At 47.8% G+C, this 19,896-nt stretch overlaps 2 protein-coding genes across 19 annotated transcripts in view; one reads left to right on the top strand and one right to left on the bottom strand.

Annotated features, from left to right (window-relative positions):
- The window catches only part of PMCA (plasma membrane calcium-transporting ATPase 3), a 73,104-nt gene that overhangs the window by 40,777 nt on the left and 12,431 nt on the right, over positions 1 to 19,896 (top strand). For 7 of the 16 annotated variants that reach the window (XM_033481868.2, XM_033481866.2, XM_033481864.2 and 4 more), the window contains 2 exons: positions 1,368 to 1,500; positions 10,092 to 14,322. The exons of 1 other annotated variant lie outside the window; for it this stretch is intronic. In XM_033481868.2, the coding sequence (XP_033337759.1) occupies positions 1,368 to 1,500; positions 10,092 to 10,616 (658 nt within the window). In that variant the 3' untranslated portion in view covers positions 10,617 to 14,322. Of the gene's footprint in view, positions 1 to 1,367; positions 1,501 to 3,612; positions 3,682 to 6,932; positions 7,018 to 8,406; positions 9,364 to 10,091; positions 14,323 to 15,892; positions 15,962 to 19,896 lie in introns of those variants that run through there. 8 more of the 16 variants (XR_004491966.2, XM_076522047.1, XM_033481876.2 and 5 more) reach the window with 8 other exon arrangements.
- Positions 16,019 to 18,517, bottom strand: LOC117227021 (uncharacterized). Of its 3 annotated transcripts, none has more exons than XR_013033458.1 (3): positions 17,298 to 18,517; positions 17,013 to 17,221; positions 16,019 to 16,943 (listed from the first exon to the last, which is right to left on the bottom strand). XR_013033458.1 is itself a non-coding variant. In XM_076522076.1 (3 exons), the coding sequence occupies exons 1-3, from the start codon at positions 18,174 to 18,176 to the stop codon at positions 16,847 to 16,849; spliced, it is 339 nt and encodes a 112-aa protein (XP_076378191.1). In that variant the 5' UTR covers positions 18,177 to 18,517; the 3' UTR covers positions 16,019 to 16,846. The 3 variants fall into 3 exon arrangements, 1 of the variants encoding a protein (XP_076378191.1); XR_013033459.1 differs by having other exon boundaries at positions 17,324 to 18,517; XM_076522076.1 differs by having other exon boundaries at positions 18,144 to 18,517.

Here is a 19,896-nt window from a genome sequence, read left to right as displayed (position 1 = left end):
TCATTGCTATCCCCTGACAAGTACAAAAGTATCTCATCATCTCCGCCATCACACGAACCATGTACCGAGTGTCTCGAAACACAGAAACAGAGAAATCGGTTTGTGTACAGAGCGCACCGTACTGGGCGGCACCGAATCGGCCAGGGCGCCCCGCCCATCGATTTCTCTCGACTCCTCCCATCGCTGGCGGGTCCCGCCCATTACGGCACGCTCTTTACACGTGTATATATAGATTTATATATATATTTATATAGAGATAGAGATATACATAGACACGTAGACATACATGGACACTCCACGCGGGCACACACAATCTTCACACTTGTACACGCTTTTCTACAAGTGTCACTCGTTTCCGTTCTATCAGCAGAATACGCATTTATCGCTCACTCTGTCTGCATTGCACCTCATCGCATCCCCTCGTTCGTTGGCTCATTCTTTTCACGCCGTATAAACATTATTTTCTTCTATATGTGTATGTTTGTGTACCGGCTGTTTCACGAACGAAGCAGGTAGGTTGCAAGGTGGCGAGCATGCCGGAAGCTACAGCTTTTCCGCTGCTAATCTATCGAATCTAAAGCGTTCTGCCTATCCGCCTGCACGCTGCTCGGATCACCGCCGTTTTAGAGAATCCATTCTAATCGAGAGTCGAACGGCGGGAGCAGTGTGCAAGCAGTTGTTAATTGTTCACGCCACTGAGACAGCCTGTACGCATATCTCTGTCCGTCTGCTTTCCTTTCTCGGCCATTTCCGATCACCGTTACGCCGCCGCCGATCGAACCTCGTTAACTAATACACGGAAACTATCTAACGAGAAAAAAGAAACTCTAAAAGAAAACTGAAAGATCGATTATGCCAGCAGCATCGTCGACACATCGTTAACTATCTGTTACATATAGAGAGAGCGTGGTCGTTAGGTGTCCAAGCTAAGGAGCGAGGGGAAACGTGTAAAAACCGTCGAACGAACCGAAAACAAAAGCGAAAAAACTATATCAAAAACCCATAAGTACACACTCACACGTAAATGATTAAATAATATAAATTACAATTAAAAGCGAAAACGAAATAAGCGAAAACAAAAAAAAAAGACAGAAGCAAAAAAATAAGAAATCGGGGTGCAGTGCGTCGAGGAGCCGGCTCAGCGAGAGCTTTTGACCAATTCAACGACGTCGCGTAAAAGCGAGACGTAAAATAAACCAAGTAACAACTAACAAACAAAACAAAAAAAAAAGAGTGTCCAAAGTAATTTAACAGACAAAAAAAAAGTAATCCAATCTCAAACAAAAAAAAATCTACTTTGATTATAGACCAATATGTGTAACAGGGATCGAGTGATGAAGAATTGGTTTCATGTTTTTCAAAAACAGATGGGGCCGCGGCCAGCCGGATGATATCGGTGCGATCGATCTCGGAGATGAGAAATTCGACCCTGACTCGGATAAAAAGCCGCGCAAAGGACAAATTCTATGGCTCCGTGGTCTAACACGACTACAGACACAGGTAACTATCCCTATCTCTCACTCTCATGCCATCACTCGAAGCTCAGCGTTCTCTCGGGCCCCGCCCCCTCTAACCCCGCCCACCCACCACCCCCCCGTCCCCGGGTTAAAAAGAGAAAAGAATACTCTGTATAACGAATTGTCGAGAAAAAAACACGATAAAGAGAAGGACGTTGATAAAATAGTTGTCGTCGTCGTCGTCGTTGTCGTCGTTGTCATCGTCGTTGTCATCGTCGTTTACATCGTTCTCGTTGTTGTCGTCGTTATAGTCGTTGTCGTTGTCAACGACTCCTCTCTACCACCGGGGTACAACGTTCTTTCGACCATCCGAATTGCAACACGTCCAACAGACCACCATAAACCGTCCCCGATTTTTTACCATGATCGCTCGCGCAGGGTAAACTCCGGATAAAACAGGATCATGCTTGTGTTTGCGTGCGATTCGTACCGGAAACAGCTGTCTGTCGACGTCCTAACATCCGGAGGATATCCTGTGCAAGCTCTGCGACGAGTACGCGCGAATATACAGGGTGAGTTGCGAGAAACCGTGTCCGTATAGATTGCCTCCACGTGGTCGAATCGAATACAGAGATCCGTTTCCAGCGACACCCCCGGTATACTCTTCCATACGAGCCCTTTCGTTTCCGTTTCAGTCGTTTACGCGTTGTTCGCCTTGGTTTGCATTTTTGGTTGAGTTCTTTGCCGTGCTAAAGCGACCGCGCGTTTCTCGTCGACGACCCGGTGAACCGCCAACTTAGGCCACGCCCCTCTTCTCGCACCGCCCACCCGATTTATGATGGCCACGACAACGTGCCTGGCCCTTACCAGTTTAATCTTTCTTTTTTTTTAAATCGTTAGCTAGACAAAAGAGGAGAACGTTGGTCAGCTAGTTTCTCGAGCACGGACTCGGAATCGAGTTCTCTACCTAGGGTGCTTTCCTCTAGGTCTCGAAAGAGCCTCGCGTTTTCGAGAATCTCCACGGCGGTTCGGGTCTTGTCGAGCGACCTTTGCCTTGTTCGGCGGACCTTTTTGAGATTCAGGGCGAAAGCAGATCACCGGATTCCCCAGCCCATCCCCAGGCCTTCTAGACCGATAATCGAGTCGCTCTTCCCTGAATCTCCGAGCCTTGTTCGCTGCTAGGACGTTCGAACGTGATCCGAATCGAGGCGCTACTCCGAGTAGGCTCTATTCTTGTATCTACGAAGAGATTCGTCGTCTCCCAGGGAATCGAGTCTGAACGGCGCGCGTTCAACCTTCGCGAATCGTTTCTACTAGCTCATCCGAGCATCGGCGAGGCTCTTCTACTCGACCTGTACACTACTCGTAGAACGTTGTCTGGCCAGTGTCGGCCGTTTCCACTCGAGACAGCTCGCCGTGTTCGCAGCAAGTAGAACACCGTCGAGCATCGGTCGGACATCGAGTTGTCGAGATCGATTCCCTCTCAGACAAGATCGACTCGATGGAAGTTTAATGTGGAACGAGGCCGGCTTAGGAATCGATACTCGAGCGAGAGTCGGATAAAGGACGAACAGCAGCCCTTCCTCGTCGATGGCGACCGTGCGTTTTCCGTATTTTTCGATGTGTTTGTTTTCTCCGGTTCGTTTCGGTTCGTTTTCGAGGGAACACGGGTTATGGGGGAACACCTGATGAAGCTAGCGCATACTTGACCGAGCTCGCGATCGTGCGCGATCGATGGATCGACGCTGTCGCGGGCAGCCGGTCGATCCTGGTTCGTCGAAGACGTCGCGTGCTCGATCGCGACGGCGGGATCGTTCTTTTTACCGTATCCCGGAGCCCGGTGATCGAGCTCGCGACCAATCTACACTCTCTTTATTCCGTTACGACTTGTACTTTCACTTTCTCTTACTCTTTATTTCCTTTCTTCTTACTCTGATGTGTAAACCACTCTTGGTCTCTTTTGTTCTCTCGAGAACATGGGGACGAAAGGATAAACGCGAAACGTAACGCGAAAGCGCAAGTAAGGAGAGAGAAATGTCTGCGAGAAATATACACGGGTTTCTCTAGTAAGAACAAAACAAAACAACAAGCAAATTAATTCATCAACGACCCGGTTAAGCTAATGATGTAAATTGAATGTGTAACCTACTTTCAGACGAGCAATAGAACTCTGGTGCAGAATGTATCTGTGACAGGCAGATCCCCCTCTCAGGATTACTATATGGTTAGTCCGCAACTCCAATCTCCGCACTGTTTGACCGTTCTTAAATATTTATTGATTTTTTTCTATCTATCTATCTATAATCTATCTATCTATCTGTCTGTCTGTCTATCTATCAATCTATCTACATATATGTTTGAGTTTCCATTAACCGATTTACGCCTCTGATCATACACAGTTTGGTTGTTCCTTTTTCAGTTGACTCTCCTTCTCACAAGTATTGCTTTCCAATTTCCGTTCTCTAACCGCTCTCATTTTTCTGATTTGATTATTCTCTCACACGATACTCTTCTTTTTCTTTCTCGACTCTCTCTCTCTCTCTCTCCCCCTTTCTCTCTCTCTCTTTCTCTCTCTCTCTCTCTCTCTCTCTCTCTCTCTTTTTCTCTTAAGCTTAATTTTGTTTAATTTGTTCTCTCTTTAACAGCCTCTCCGTTTCTGTTACAGCCCCAAAGTTTTCTGTTTTCTTTTCTTCTGGTTGGTTGTCTGCCTCTTTCCGACGTATATCTCTCTCGCGCGCCGCCTGTTTATCTCGCTATTACCGTTCACGTCGCAGTTTTGCTTGCGAATCGCGAGCTTCTACTCGCTTCATTTTTGTTTGTTACGCCGCGCCGGCGAAGCACAGCGAAGAGATATATTTACCAATGATTTCGCACCATCACACCTATACTCGACAACCCCGATTCCTCCGAGGAAGATTATCTGTTCGACGAGAGCACCGCTGTCTATCTGGTCTACAAACAGGAATAGATTCGTTTGAATTCTAGATTCACCGTAGAGGTGACAGCCGAACAGATATTCCTGATCCTCGGAGCAAATTTGTCCTCGACATTGCTTTGTCTCCTCTGTATACAACACGTTCAACTTGCCGATCAAGCGTTCATCGACTGTACAATATACCACACCAAGCGCTGACAGCCTGTTTTGCTTTCGGTGTGACAAACTATTCCTAAGGACAATTTACAGTGAATTTTTCCAGTGACTAAACTCGGACGGTATACTACTCTAGGCGTGCAAGGTCGTCGAGGACTCGAGTTGAACGTGTTGATGCACTGTATGCCATCCACGCAGCCCCCTAAAATCGTTCGAGTCTTTATCTTTGACAAGCCGAGGGGAGTTACCTTCGCGGAACTGCAATTATTTCTATTGGAAACGGTTAAAGAAGTCGGCAGGAGTTGTTTACTTGTTAGAAACATAGAAAAGGATGGCATACAAAATACCTTCCTCCCCTAACCGAAGAGAAAAAACCCACCGTCAAGACCCCATTTTCTTTTCGTCAACGTGACCCACCCGGTCCAGCCTCACCCGTTTTTTTCTTTGGTCCCCCCTTTTACGTTGGATTCTGAGGTGTTGCATGCACGTCTGTGCGTCTGTATGTACGTATACAATTCGCCCGTATATACGTTCATATACGTAGATATATGTAAATATACACACGTGTATGTGACCATGCATGCACGTATGTGTACGCGTATATGTATGTGTGTGGGTATATATGTGTGCAGGACACACATACACGCGCGCCAAGGTACGCTATTATGATTATCCCCCCACCCCTCAGCCCTAGTTAATTCAACATACCTCTTGAGGATTATTTCTTTTAGTTATCTTTGCCCCCACCCCCCAACCCCCTTCTCGGTGCATCGACGTTCAGTTTCTCCTCAACCCTCTCTCTCTACGCAGGATACAACTGGCCTAATTTCGATCCCACTGTCTTATCTCTCTGTCTATATCTATCTTTCTCTTTACCGGTCAATCACACATGAGTTTCAGTTTCAGTATCAGCGGAGGATTCTGTTTGACGACAAGAATCATCGAGCTACGACATGGCTTCCTTTCCATTTTCCGGAAACTGTTGACCGGTTGCACACCGTGCTGAGAAACCGAGAGGTTCGCGAGTGGGGTTGCCCAGCACAGTGAGCACCAGCCAGGAACGAAAAAGAAAGAAAGTCTGTGATCAATGCGTTCGGGAGTTGTTAGCGCTCTCGTGCAGAGGATCTGCCGAGACACCCACACTGATTGAGGTTCTACTTGTTCTTGACGACAGGAACGCCGCAAAACGAGCCAATCGAAACTGTCTGCCGGGATGTCTACAGTGGCCATTTTCATTGACCCGTCTTGCGCGAGAAGCGCGGCGTTCGCTCGATAAGCGGTACAACGTCGGGCTCCCGAAGGAGGGGTCTTGACCTCGCGGCCTCTTAAGTGGCCTCCCGCTTATCGCGCGACCGTTAGCGAGTCGCTCGTCTATTCAGGATACAGAATATCGAGATAGCAAAGATGCACCTGCGACAAAGCAAAGCCCACCCCTCAGAGTACCTTGAGCGTGTGTTATGCGTGTGAAAGCTCTGCATGCGGAAACAGAAAACAAACAACAACATGTCCCGGCGACCGAAACCAAAGAGCCAGAAACGAAGCTAATCCTCCGTGCCACCCTGACCGAATCCCCAGCAGCTCTCTTTCCGTGCAAGCAACTTCCTAGTCAAGACACAGAGAGTGATACACGCTCTCTCTCTCTCTCTCTCTCTCTGGTCGTCCTCTGTCTACTTTCATTTTTGTTTTTTAATCGTTGCAGTGTGCCGTTTGCTGTGATACCATTAACCTGTTATGCAGTGGTGTATGCATCGCCAAACGCATCGTGTGTCTCTCGATGTACGCGCGTCCGATGTATGTGCACACACAGTCTGTTTGTCCGTCTGTGTTTGTGTCTGTGTCTGTGTCAGTGTCAGTGTCGTGTTCGTTTGTGTCCGTCTGTATGTTCGTTCGTTCGTTCGTTCGTCTGTCTGTCTCTGTCTGTCTGTCTGTCTGTTGTGTACACGATCGTTGAAGCTCAGCGAGACTCTTCACACAGGGGCATTTCTAATTGGCAGTCAGTTTCATATATGATTTGCATTTGTTCACGCTGGAAACACATTTCTTCTCGGGGTTTCCGACGAAAACTGGAGGCTCGAAATCCTCGTTGTCCTTGAAGATATCGCGGTAGTAGTCTTTGAGCTTAGAGCCTCCAGAACTCGAAACCAGATCGGAGACCCTACGCACAGACACACGCACACCCGCGATATATTCTTGTTCAGCAGGCCCCGTAAAGCTTCTTCAGAGAAACTAAAACTTGGGACACACACTCTGCGTGCAACGGATGACGCTAACTCGAAAATCAGACTAAAAAAAAAAAGATATTTACAAGAACACGCTGTTAAAGCATCGATGCTAAGGAGAGGATAGAAATTAAGACTGATGGTATGATTTGTGGTGTTTGTTAGCCAGCGGAACCCATTCGGGAGACTGAGGTATAACGGGGCGGCAGTCTTGCCCGCCGCCACACTTATCCTGTCGGAGTACAAACAAGTACGTAGCTCATAGTAGATCGCATCGCCTGCCGTTTAAGATACCGTTGTACCGTCGACCTCGCCATCACGTACGCATCATAGACGGATAACGCCCAGGACGGATCGTCGACGATACGTGTGATTCGCGGCGATCGAGACGTCGCCGTCGAGGACTAGCCCCTCTCCATCCTCCCAACGTCTTGTTACCGAAAAATCCCCGCCTCCGTCCGCCCCTTATCCGCGCCCACAACATCTAGAGACGTTTCCAGTGTGCTGTGTTGACGCTGTTTGGTTTTTCGTTGGCGCGCAAAGATCGGACCAGGTCGACGGCGACGGTTGCTTCGTGATAGCACTGTGTTTTGTGTCGAGCCTGGGGGGCTGGCCCCTCTCGCTCCTCTTGTTCAGTAGCCTAGCTCTGTCTGACATGATTGTGTGCTCTACGTGTATTCCCACGCCCACTGTCGTCTTTCACGCGTTGTGTCTTTTCCGTGATACCACTGTCACCGCCGCCGCCGCCGCGGTGGTTAAAAGAGAATTCTTTTAGCCACGCCCCGTCGCTGCTTGTTTCTTGTTTCTTGTGTTGCATTCTTGTCGAACTCTCTCCCGTCCGCTTCTGACACCTAACATCCTCCGTCGTGGGTTCTCCGGAGACGTTTCCACGGAGCAGGGCGTGGCCTCTGCGTCCGACTCCACCCACCGTGGACGACGCCCCACCCACGGTGAACCGGCGAGCGCTCGCGCCCGCTCCGGCGGACCGAGAGACCCACGAATTTAAACTCCTCCCTTCTCGTGGTTCGGTGTGCGAGTGTGCGTGTGCACGAGTGTTCCGTGTGTGCGTCGGTATGTGTTTGCCCGTCCATATTAACTCGCCGCCGAGAGTGACTGACTTGCAGTGGATTGCCTGTGTTTTTCGTGTGTGTGCGTGTGTATTCTCCTAACACCGACAACGATCGCGTCGAGCAGGAACTTCTGGCGATTACCGAGATCCTTCCGGAACCGAACCCGCGGTTGGGTTCTCGGGGAAAACTGAAAGGAGAGGAGTCTCCGCAAGCGATCGTTAACCCTAGACTTGTTGCTAGACAAAGAAGAGTCCTCGGAGACTCGAGAAGACGACGGGAAATTGTTTCTCGAGTACCGTGTAAGTACTGGGAGTACAAAGATAAATCCCGAGAAGGGAAAGATTCGTCAACACCGAATGGTTGAGTAGCATGACTACCGAATTTATAATGTCACTAATTGCTCTCTCTCTACCTCTGTCTGTCTCTCTCTCTCTCTCTTTCTCTCTCTCTCTCTCTCTCTCTCTCCCACTCTATCTATCTACCTATCTCTCTGTCTCTCTTTACGTATATATACATATATCTGTGTCTCTGTCCGTCTATCTGTCTATCTTTCTCTTTTTTCTTTTCAGAATGTACACGACACAAGTTCCTTTCACTCTGTCGCCAATGATCACGCTGAATACTCTGTCCTCTCTGTGCTCGTCGTGATCGACAGGTCACTGGTCAAGCGTGTGCTTCATCAAAGCTAGCCTCCGCCTCCGGTTCGGTTCAAGACTGTCGCGGACCATTCCCGATTGGATGCGAAACATTAGGCTCCTAAACAGCCGATATCTAAAAGTCCTCCGATAAAAGTGGAGGATAGCTTTCAGTTTCGATCAAGCTTTCTCTTGCCTGGCCTCTCCGTTGTGGATAGGCCAGGTGTACAGGGCTGAACTTGGTCTCAGTCTCGATTCTAGACTCCCCCGAACAAGGTTCTGACTATTCGGTCTAGAACCTGCTTCATTCTCGTTCGATCGAATGCTGTTGCGCCAAGGCTTTTTCGTTACACGTCACGCATCGTGACCATCGATTAGCATCCGCCGAGGCCGAGGCCTAATTTCGCCTCCTCGAAATACGGTCCGAAGGGTTCGCCTGTTGTCGTTTCTAGTATCGCAGCACGCACGATGCGTCAGGTTGGGAAGCAAGCTTTCAAGGCCTTGCCTAGCCCGACCGACCACTCCTCCATCGGTGCGAGTAGATGACAGCAAACGAATTCGGGCTTTCGTTTGTGTGCCTTCCCTGCGAACACAATCCCTGCGGCTTTCCCATAAACAGTTATATAGATAGGTACGCACAGTAAAGGGTAGATGCGCGCATGCGAAATGTGAACGTTGTCGATACCGGCCTACTGCTAGGCAACGTAGTAGCGAACACGCCACTCGCCCTCATCGTCCCAAACGCAAGCCTGAACTCGGGTGAAATATGCAACCAAGTCCGCGCGTCCGACGACGAAGAGAGCAAACACACCCGTCCTTAAACATGCTCGTTTAAGAGAGAACGGAACACACAGACATATCACGAAAATACACACACACACGACACAGAAAGAGAGTAATCGTCCTCTTCGATACGAGAAGCAAAGCCCCGCAAGAGAACCGGGAAGTACAAAGGAAACCCCGCACTGAAAGAACCAACGGCTAGAAAACGGCGTGCACCGATCACCGTCATCCGGATAACCACCACCGATACATTCATAACAAAACCCGGACCGGATTAGTGCAACCCCTTGAACGTTCGAATCGATTCGGATCGGTGGTACACGGTTGTTGCTCTTAATCTCGTTGCACTAATTCGGACCGTATCGCACCATATAGAGGGTGAGTCACGCGACAGGCAACACCTAAACTTTCGTTATTACGGAGCATCTACGTTAGAGTTCTTTCCGTTTCCGTGACTCGCCCTTGCAATGCATAGACAGGGCGTCTCTACCATTGAAAACGCCCTGTCCATGAATAGTATATGTACACGTACCGAGGGACCCGGAAGAGGAGAATCCACGCGATAGAACGAGCCAGTAGAAAATTGTACGCGTAAAGGCACCGATCTCTATTTGGTCCGGGCTCGTTCGATCGCCGATTCGCCTGTTCTCAAGGGGGGCAGCCTCTGTGCGTGTGGCGCGGTACACGCGGAAGTAATTGAGAGCCAGCCACGATACTCAGGGGACTTTACCTACACACACGACACAGTCTCGGGTAAAAATTGGGCGTGCTTGTGTGTCGCTAGCTTAGCTCCTCGCTCTCCTGATTAGAACGTCCTTGTTCCCTGTCTTTTGCAGCTTCGAGTAATCAGAGCGTTCAAGTCGACTCTGGAAGATTTGGAGGAGCGTCGCTCTGTCCATAGTTTACACAGCTTACACAGTATGCGCAGCTCACGCAGCCACACCGGGCCCCGACCATTCTCTGACTTCACATACATTGACGAAGACCCGACAAACACCACGGTGATCAGAGTGAAGGGGCCCGCGGAGGACTCAGCCCAAGCCAGGATGATCAACAACAGCGCCACGTCGCCGCTGTTGCTCACCGTCTCAGGACCACCCGGCAACAACGCTTACAACCATCATAATACCATTTACAACACCACCACCACTACCACTACCACCACTGCAACCACCACCACCACCAATGACAATAGATCCTCATCCAATAGCGCCAACCCGAGCCAAACCAACCATACGCAGATGCAGAGTAGCAACAGCAGAGACAACAACACCACCATCACCGGAAACTCCCCGCTTCTCAGCTCCAATAATTTGGCCCTTCCGGAATTGACGAAGCTCGTGCATGAGACCAGCATTTAAAGGCAGCTTTGCGTGTCGCCACTCTACACAATCCACCCCTCTGTTTCGATGACTCTTCCTCCACCCGACCCCCCCCCCCCGTTCGTTTCTACCACGTTTCTAACTTTGTCGTGAATCTGAGACCTTCTATCTCCACTCGCGCGCCTCTGTCTACAGCGCGACCAGCAAATATCGAATCGGCTCTATACTGTCTCCGTTTATATTCTTCTATCTCCGTTTCAGTTTTGTTTGTCTGTTACAGTACCGATAGAAACCGCTCGTGCTCTCGCTGCCTGCGTCCACTTCGAACAATCGTCTGGTCCGTTTCGTTGCTTTCTAGAAGCTCTCGAGGTAAAGAGAAAAGAAACTCGGTCGAGAGAGGTCGCGCAGCTTTTGTCGAATGGCGCGGGTTGAGAGCACGATCGGCGAGAACCGTGTACGATGCTGGACCACGAAAGCCTCAGATATCTCTGACTAGAGTTCGCCGATAGTTTCCTCCTTCGTTTGCCGGAGGAACGAGAACCCATTTTTTGCTGTGCGCGGACCGATCCGAGCCACGAATCTCTCTCTCTCGAAACTGTAAGTCGGAAAAGTCGTAGAGCGTGTCGTAGTCGCTCGGATCGGTTCGCACGCGGAGCGTTTTCTTACTTGAACAACCGTATACCGCATACCATATACCGGGTGACTCGCGTGAACCGGTACAGCTGCAAACGCAAGATTGCGGCGACCGGTCGTGCGACTCTGCCCGCATATACTCATTGTCAGTACACACGTATGATACTCAGCTGGCATTCCGCGAGCTCCTCTTTTTTAGAGTTTTCTCTTGAACACGATTCTCAATGATAGCGAAGCCTGCACTTCTGTATTTTTTTATCGATGATTGTCGACGCTGTCTCGGACAATGCGCACGGTGTTCTTCCTTCTCCGTGCCTCATCCACTCTTGTCGTTTTCTTCACAGTGGACGCGTCGTCTTCTCCGTACTCGTGATCTTTATCTTCGATTACGTTTATTCGGCTTCGTACGGTGACAAAAACGTTCCCTTCCGTTCCTCAATCCGAAGAAGAGCGTACTCTTTAACGTTAGGGTGAGAACGTATTTGGTTCGTTTCTCGATGAGAGCGAAAGAGAGAGAGAGAGAGAGAGAGAAAGAAAGAGGGAGTGAGTGAGAGAAAGGTACAAGTACTTAACGCTCGTTTGGAAGACAATCCTGGGAACGATCATGGCAAAGGACGTACTTAATCGTCTGATCGGGTCTCGTCGCTGTCCTAATCGCCTTACCTCGATCCAGAGTCGAGGAACACAGTGGAATCTTGATCTCGTTAACGATCTATATCATATACTTTGTCTATCGTTGCCTCGATCGTCGAGGATGGATTATCTGCGGACGCTCGTGCGAACGGAAAATTTTTATAGAATTACGTTACGATAACCAGAATCGATATTTATTTTATTTATTAAGCTGTAGATTGTAAATTAGACTAATTTTATTAATCTGTTTTTAGGGTATTTATTTTATCGTGCGCGTCTGCGCGTTCTGGACCGCAACGAACCACAGTAGCTTTCTACAGGGAATCATGTTGAATCGGGGGAGCTTGTTTATCGCCGATTTGTAAATAATGTTTGTCCGTCTTGCTTGGATCGCGATCAAGGTTCCGCGCTCGTTCCTCGGCCGTTTGGTCCCTCCTGTCCTCTGCACTCTGCTTGCAGTTCGGCAAGACCAGGGACGGCGAACGAGAAAACACGTCACTTATTCTATCTTTTAAGTCAAGCCCCGGACGGAATCAGTCATAAACAATCGTCGTTTCTGTTCCGTTTCGATCACTTAACACGTCGACTTAAAAACCGCCGCGTTCACTGCCAGCTTCGCGGGCCAGATAAATACAGAGTAAAACCGAAAGAAATGACAGCAAAGACTCTTAGAGAGCCGTCGAAAGGAACGTTAGTCTTCTCTCGTGATTGCCACGTGGTTTCTCTGACGCGAAATTATTAATCCGCGTTGTAACAGAATTTTAGGGACTGAAATCCGTCGAAAAAAACACGCAGTTTCGTCCTCTAAAAGTCTGTTGCGCCGCGGAAGCTTGCTGTATTTGCGGACGACTGACCTTCAGGGTCAGAGCGCATACGATGATGGTAATGATGATAATAATGGATGATGATGATGATAGTGTTCTTCTTCGACTCGTCCAGTTGCTATCCCTCAGGGTCTTCTTCAGCCCTGCGAGCGAAGCAATCTTGAAAGATGATAGGAACTCTCCATCCTCGATGGTGCTAATCTCTACGATCCGACGAGAAACGTAGAGATCCTCCTGGATCGATTATGCGAACGCCAGTAGTTCGCGTGTGCCTGAGTGAGAGCGAATGAGAACAAATAAAGATAGAGAGAATATGTTGCGTTGTTGGTTGTTGAAACGAACGATGCATAAATCTCGGTATACTGGCAAGAAGTAGCAATCGAGAGAAGATGTCCGATTCTCGTTTGTTTAAACGTGTGACGCATTGAGAAGAGAATAAGAGAAAGCATTTTTTGACCGCGTTCGAGCGAAGATAAGAAAACTATATGAAAACTATAAAAAAAGGAAAAAACGAGAAGGAAAACTGAACGATATTTGACTAACGATAATAACGATCACGTAGGGAGTATAATATATGAACATATATTATTAATTTTTCATTAATTCTTATTAGCGATTATTATTATTGTTATTATATAAAATAAAGTTTAAGACACGTTATCCGAATGTTAATTGATCCAGGGCCGATCAGCAGAGGGCGCGTGAACATTCCTTGTTTTATTCGTTTCGTTTGTTTCATTTGTTTGTTTATATTATTGCGATTGTATTGTATACCTGCAGCCGGTTGCGTTTCACCGTGTTCTAGACTTTTTCGTTTTATAAACGTTTTTATAGTAGAAGCGTGTGCGTGTACACACACAGTCGTGGCCGTGTGAAGTAACGTTTAACGACCGTTAATCGTCTGCATTTTTCTGCGTTCTCGTTTCATTTATAAAACCGGAACCGAAACGGGTTGTTGTTGACTAACAAGAAATGAAGAGAAATAATTATTGTAAATACCGTTCGCCGCCAGAGTTTTTCTATCGATTTCTCGTAGATTGTAAAACACTTAATCCGTAGGTCGTATTAATTTAATCGCTCGGGGTGTGGGTTATCTCTCTCTCGAGAGAGAAACGAGAATTTGTAGCGCTTTATCACGTTAAGCTGAACAGACACAAGTACAATTGCAAATCGTGCTTGAACCACACGATTGTTTATACATATATGAAAGAGAGAAAGAGAGAAACAATATATACAGGATGTACCGGAAAATACGAGTGCATGATTTCTGTATCGCCAAAATCACGGCCACGTGTTCCGGTACACCATGTATATGTAATTGTTTCGACCGATTGCGTGAAAGCGATTTGGGGTACCAAACGAGAATGCTTTTACGCTAAGAGATATTATTAGTATTAATTAATTGTGCATACACGCGAGTAAAATTCGAAAAGCAAGCTCGTACGTGTACTATGTAAAGTTAGACGATCCAATAATTGCAGAGGATTAATTGTCTCTGTCGGCGATATATCTCGATCGGCGCCCTCTTCTGAACGAAAAAGAAAAAAGAAGGTGCGTTGGCTACAAAAATCCGATTTTTCTCGACTCGTGCGCCCTCGCCATGGAATCTGCACGATCACACACTCGGTCAATAAATGAAAATCGCTGACTTTTAAGACGGCAGTGTTGCGAATTTCCACTACACTCCGGAAGAGAGAAACCCTTGGGACGATCCTGATACGGTTCTGCGTACACTAAACCACACAGAGACACATGCGAACACACCGTTAGCAACATTTCTCTGTGGTCTCTATCCGCTTTTTCGCTTGAGTCTGACACTCCTCTCTCTGTCTGCACAAACTTCCTCGCTCGTGTTCCTCCGCGACCGAGAGAACACCTTGTAGTCGTTTACCTGTGCGTCACTGTGATTTCGCGTCGGCATCGGTCCACCCATTTCTATTCTATCTTTCACATATGAAACCGGCCGTCGAACCGTTTCGAATCTCTCTATCGTTTCTATTCCTGCAACCACGTCTCCCACGTTGTTCCTAACTTGTTCACAATCTCGCGCGTAACTCGCCGCTCTCGCTCGTGAGTCGATCAGCCTATCTAATCAGTCTTATTCTGTTGAATCAGTCGCAATCGTCCAACCACTCTATAATACTTCTATATCTGCTAGAACACTTTCCACTGTTCGCCGGTCTCGGAGTGTGCTTAGACCACTTGTCCGGCCATGCGTAGACTCGCGTCACTCGGGTGTCCCGTCCGACCACGCGTCGACTCCTACTACTCCGTGCTACTCGCACTATTTGCACTTCGTTGATAAAAACGTCCGAGCGCGGCAGACTCTACTACTTGGACGCGTCTGGCTGCGGCAGACTCTGCTACTTGAAAGCGTCCGACCGCGCGTGTGTTTCTACTACTTATTGCTGGAAACGGCCCGGTACAATGCCTCGAGAATGTCTCCGTGCGCTAAATTTCCTAATTTAGAAAATTTAGCGTTCATTGCCGCGCAACCTGCTAGTGTCTGCTCGATCTCGGAACACTCGATCGTGAGAATTTGTTATCACTCCCGCGAACAGCCGGTTCGCAAGCTGCGTCTCGTGTTGTCGTTCGAAGATCGCAATCAATCCTCGCCGGGTCACTCGTCGTATCTTGCAGTCCAACGGCGGAAACGGGCCTCTTGCCCCGTCGAACGCAGTGTTGTTCCCATTTCCGGAAAAACGTGGCTGGAAGATAACTCTACACGGTGAAACCTTTCGACGACATTCGTTCCTTGCGTTGCATGTCACGAGCAATCCTCGGTTAATACATGTATCTCTGCTTATCGATCTCTCTGTTCACTTTTTATCATTTCCGGTTTCCCGATTTTTCCGGTTACGCGCGGTATCCGTTTCGATAGCGTCGCCAAAGACACCGTCCGTTCATTCGATCAGTCTCTCTACCGATCACAGAATAGCCAGGTACCTTTCGGCTTGCGCGTGCTATGTTACGACCAACGAGAAGAAAGAAATATTTTGTACGTACGCGTTACGCGACGATTCGAAAGGTGCCTGAACAGCGGAGCGGTGTTGTTCGAGCCGGGTCGAACAGCAAGAAACATTTCGGAGCAAAGATTGCAATCCGATCTATGTTTTATTTATTCTTTTTTTCTTGAAGCGATGTTTTCGAGGTGGTGTAATTTGCTAAGCGCATATTGCTCGTTGCATCCTGTTATAACCATATTATTATCCTTTGCTCTTGAAGGTAATAGGTGGCGAGTTGCAGGAACGTTTGATACCAGTACCCTACAGCAAGAGTTCGACAGACCAAGCTGTAAGCGCTCCTCTCTGCTCTATCTTTCTCACTTTCGCTAAGTCTTTTTTCTGTCTGTCTGTCTGTCTGTCTGTCTGTCTGTCTGTCTATCTGTCTGTCTGTCTGTCTGTCTGTCTGTCTGTCTCCAACTCTATGTATAACACACACAGTCACACGTATCCACACGCCATTGTCGAATCGACATTTACAAAAACACGCTCTCGCACCACAGACAAACACACATACAGACTCTCCAACCGCCTTTTTCTATCTTTCTCTATCTATCTCTATCTCCCTCTATATTTCAATCTTTCTCTTTTCTATCTATTTACCCGTTACTGTTGACAAAATCACTGTTTATAACTCGTTCTTTATGTGACACCGTCTGTTCGCTGCTGTTAATTACCCTTACGCTTCGACACGCTTCCTACTTCTCTTTCTTCTCTATCTCTCTATCTCTCTCTCTCTCTTCTTTTCTATTCTTCTCTAACCCTCTCTCTATAACCCTTCCTCTTCTGGTTTCTCTCTGCCTTTTGGGCCTGCAGTATTCTCACTCTAGCCCTTTACTTATCTTACTTTCTGCCTGCACCGTTCGCAGTCCAGTAGAGATGGGATAAAGTATGTTAAAAGTAGCTCAGATCGAACAGAAATGTGGTTTTTCTAATATTTTTTAACTATTTCGACTCCATCCCATACCTACTGTCGAGCCTAGTTTAACCCGTTGGGCTCGGAAAAAGTGTACAGATTTTTAGTTGTGACAAGGTTGAAAGACTCGTTCGATTAAATTTATTAATCATTCGTAATCGCATCGCAGTAAACAGTTTCGAATTATCGTTCGCATTTGAAATTTTAGCGCGCCGCGTTTCCCGCGCTTTCTGCTCGAGCGTAGTCCCCGCGTATCCCGCGTCAGCAGGAGAGTGGGGAAAGCGTCTTGCGCGGCGGACCGACGCGCATCAGTTTCGCCGGCAGTTCGCGTCGCGAGCGATCATGCTGCCGAGTTTCACTGCGAGAAAAAGTGATCGTGTTAATTAGTTTATATTAGTGTTCAGTGTTGTCGAAGTGTTGTGCGTACCGATGGGACTGATCTGACAAGAACCGAGCTCGATGGGTTGCTGCATCGACTTGAACAGCTAGCAAAGTAAACTGTAAGTTTTCGCCAGAACAGATTCTAGAGACTTCCGGTTGTTCTTTTTTACTCATTGCTATGGTATCGTATCCCCGTCTTCCGGTATTCGTGTATTCGAACGCGTTCCCCGCGTCCTCTGTGTGTGTCTCTTCTCTCTAGAAAACACGAAAGTATGAATTGTGTTAACTCTATTCTGCTACACTCACACCGAGCCACGACACGGACACGCACACCAGTACACAACAGAGAACCAACACCTGTACAACCGCGCACTCGCTTTATCTTTGTCTGCTTCTACGTCTCGATTGTTCTTCGTTTCTGTTTTTCGTACTGTTGTGCCACGCGGCGTCCGTTTCGATGTCCGACATTATGTCAGTCGATCCATCGTTTTCGTCCGCGTTCGGACGATTTCACAGAGAGGGAGAGGGAGAGAGAGAGAGAGAGAGAGAGAGAGAGAGCGTGAGAGAGAGAGAAAGAGAGATCGTGAAACAGGCGTAGTGTCGTAGCGTCTAGATCTTAGAGAAACACGGAATTCATAGCGATGTTCTAGAGTTCTAGATTGTACAGATATAGATACGTTTGTGCTAGAATAATCATAGGTTTTCTAGAGACGTAGAACGTTCCATAGATTTTCAAAATTGTAGACCGTCCGGCATCTTTGATCTCGGACGCGATCTAGGGACAGCTCTAGGAAACAATCGATTCGCTCGGGCGGCTCGCTCGATGATCACCTTGCGGCATCGAGAACGTACACCAGTCGAATCGATAGACGATACTCGAAACTGTTTGCGAGCCTTTCACCGGCACGCGCTGTTCGTTTCCTTGGCCCTGTGTCTCTCCTTTGTTCGTTTCGTTCTTGTTCGCAAGAAGCCGCAAGAGAAAACCAACGTCCCGTTTGTCGCGTATCGTCGCGCGGATGCACGCGAACGTCGTGCGTCTACAGTTGTTCAGGACTCCATGACTTTTCGTCCCTAACCTCCCAGCTCCCGCTACCAGGTTTCTCGAACAAATCGATCGATCGACATTCGCGCAGGTCGATCACCTCGTCGATTCGAAACGTGTTCCACAGTTACTTACCGTGCACTGGGTGAGAGCTTCTCCGATCGTCATGTACCTATCGAGTACACGAAGGCCTTTCTTCACCCTTCGCCTCCGGCCCTCTCTCGCTCTCTGTTCTCTCACCCCTTTCTTCTATTCTTCTTCCTCTCTCTCTCTCCAGCTCTGTTTCTTTTTCTCTGAATACGCTTCCGGGCCGATTCCCGCCGCGCGATCCGAGCGCGACTCGCCGGCCTCTCTTTCGATAATCGAACCGACGTCGCGATCCTCGATGGTCGATAGTCGAGGGCGTCTGTTCGTTCGAAAAAGAACACGTTCCCGCCGATGTTCGTGACCGCCGCGACACAGCAATCAGACAAGCCGGTCGAGAATCGAGATTACGTTGCGTGTTCTTTCTCGAAAGCGTCGACGCGACGATTGAGGTTAGAATCGGTCGTTCGTCGAGAAAGCGGCGGGGAGACGCGTGTATCGTTCGTCGCGTACGAAATCTCCGGTCACTACACCTGTGTCGTCGACCTGCGACGAGCTGCTCAAAAAGTTAAAATATACATATATTTGTGTAGCCCAACGAAAAGAGGAAAAGAAAGAATTTATTTTTCACATAATAAACTGTATTTACAAAAAGAGATGAAAAGGAAGGGAAAGGAATGGAGTGGAATGGAAAGAAAATGACTAGATAGACGCGAAAGCGTGTCCCAGCCTGGCTGGGAGAACAGTTTCTCTTGAAATCAGCAGAGCGGTATTGCGCGGCGTAGCGTGCATGTTAATCGGTGACGAAACCAGCTCGCGACGATGCATTTAAACCGGACGTATTCGGCCATGTTAAAGAGTCTGACCGTCAGCCTGGTTAGGGGACCTCTCTACCGCCAACTCATCGTGTAAGTATTCCCTAAATGTTTTCTGTCGACCGATCGAATCTATCGAAAGCAACACGGACGATAATCGAGAACGAATCCGCCCACCGGCGGGTTCCGCAAACGTCGAATGAAACGAAAGGAAACGAACGCGACACACACATTTTCCTGGCACCTTCGCGACGAAAAAATGCAAGAAAGGAAGGAAGAAAAACAAGAGAGAGACATATGTTTCGTTTGACACGATAATCGTTTGTATACAGCGCAGTAAGCTAACGTTGCCGAGAAATCTCGAGGAAAAGAGTTCGCTGTCTTTACAAAAAGGTGTTTATCGTCTTCTTTTTGTTTCTTGCCGCCGGGGGTCTCTGTATACATAATATTACCACATATACAATAAATCTATATGTATGCAGGGTGTCCCCGAACGATATGTGTGCAAGCCGGCACCAAGAGATTCCTCGCAAAAGAATGTTAGGCAAATGCAACAATTCTTTTCGTTGAAGTTTAGTTCTCGAAAAAAAAGTCGAGTTCGAAAATTCTCTTTGTTAACCGTAAAAGCAAATGTTTAAACTCGTTTTCTTTTTTCTAGGACTAAGCCCCAAACGTAAAAAGAGTGATTCTGCATGCTTTCTACATTTTTTTCACGAACAATCATCCGGTGCCCGCTTGCACCTATCTCTCAAGGACACTCTCTCTCTCTATATATATATATTATTCTTTTTTCTTCGTCATCGGGAGTGTACATCTTCGCTGACCGATGATAGCAATGTTCGTCGAGTACGTGAATCGCCAATTGCATGCCAGTTCGCAGTTTGCAGTCTGTCACGCTCTATTACAGCTCACCTTACCGATGCATAAGTGTATATGCGTGGAATATTCCTGTTTTTTTTTATTTTACAATTTTTCATTTTTCGACCCTC

Source organism: Megalopta genalis, chromosome 5, assembly GCF_051020955.1.
Source record: "Megalopta genalis isolate 19385.01 chromosome 5, iyMegGena1_principal, whole genome shotgun sequence".
Lineage (NCBI taxonomy): Eukaryota > Metazoa > Arthropoda > Insecta > Hymenoptera > Halictidae > Megalopta > Megalopta genalis.
The sequence above is the reverse complement of the archived record's forward strand: the minus strand, read 5'-3'. Positions and strand labels throughout refer to the sequence as shown.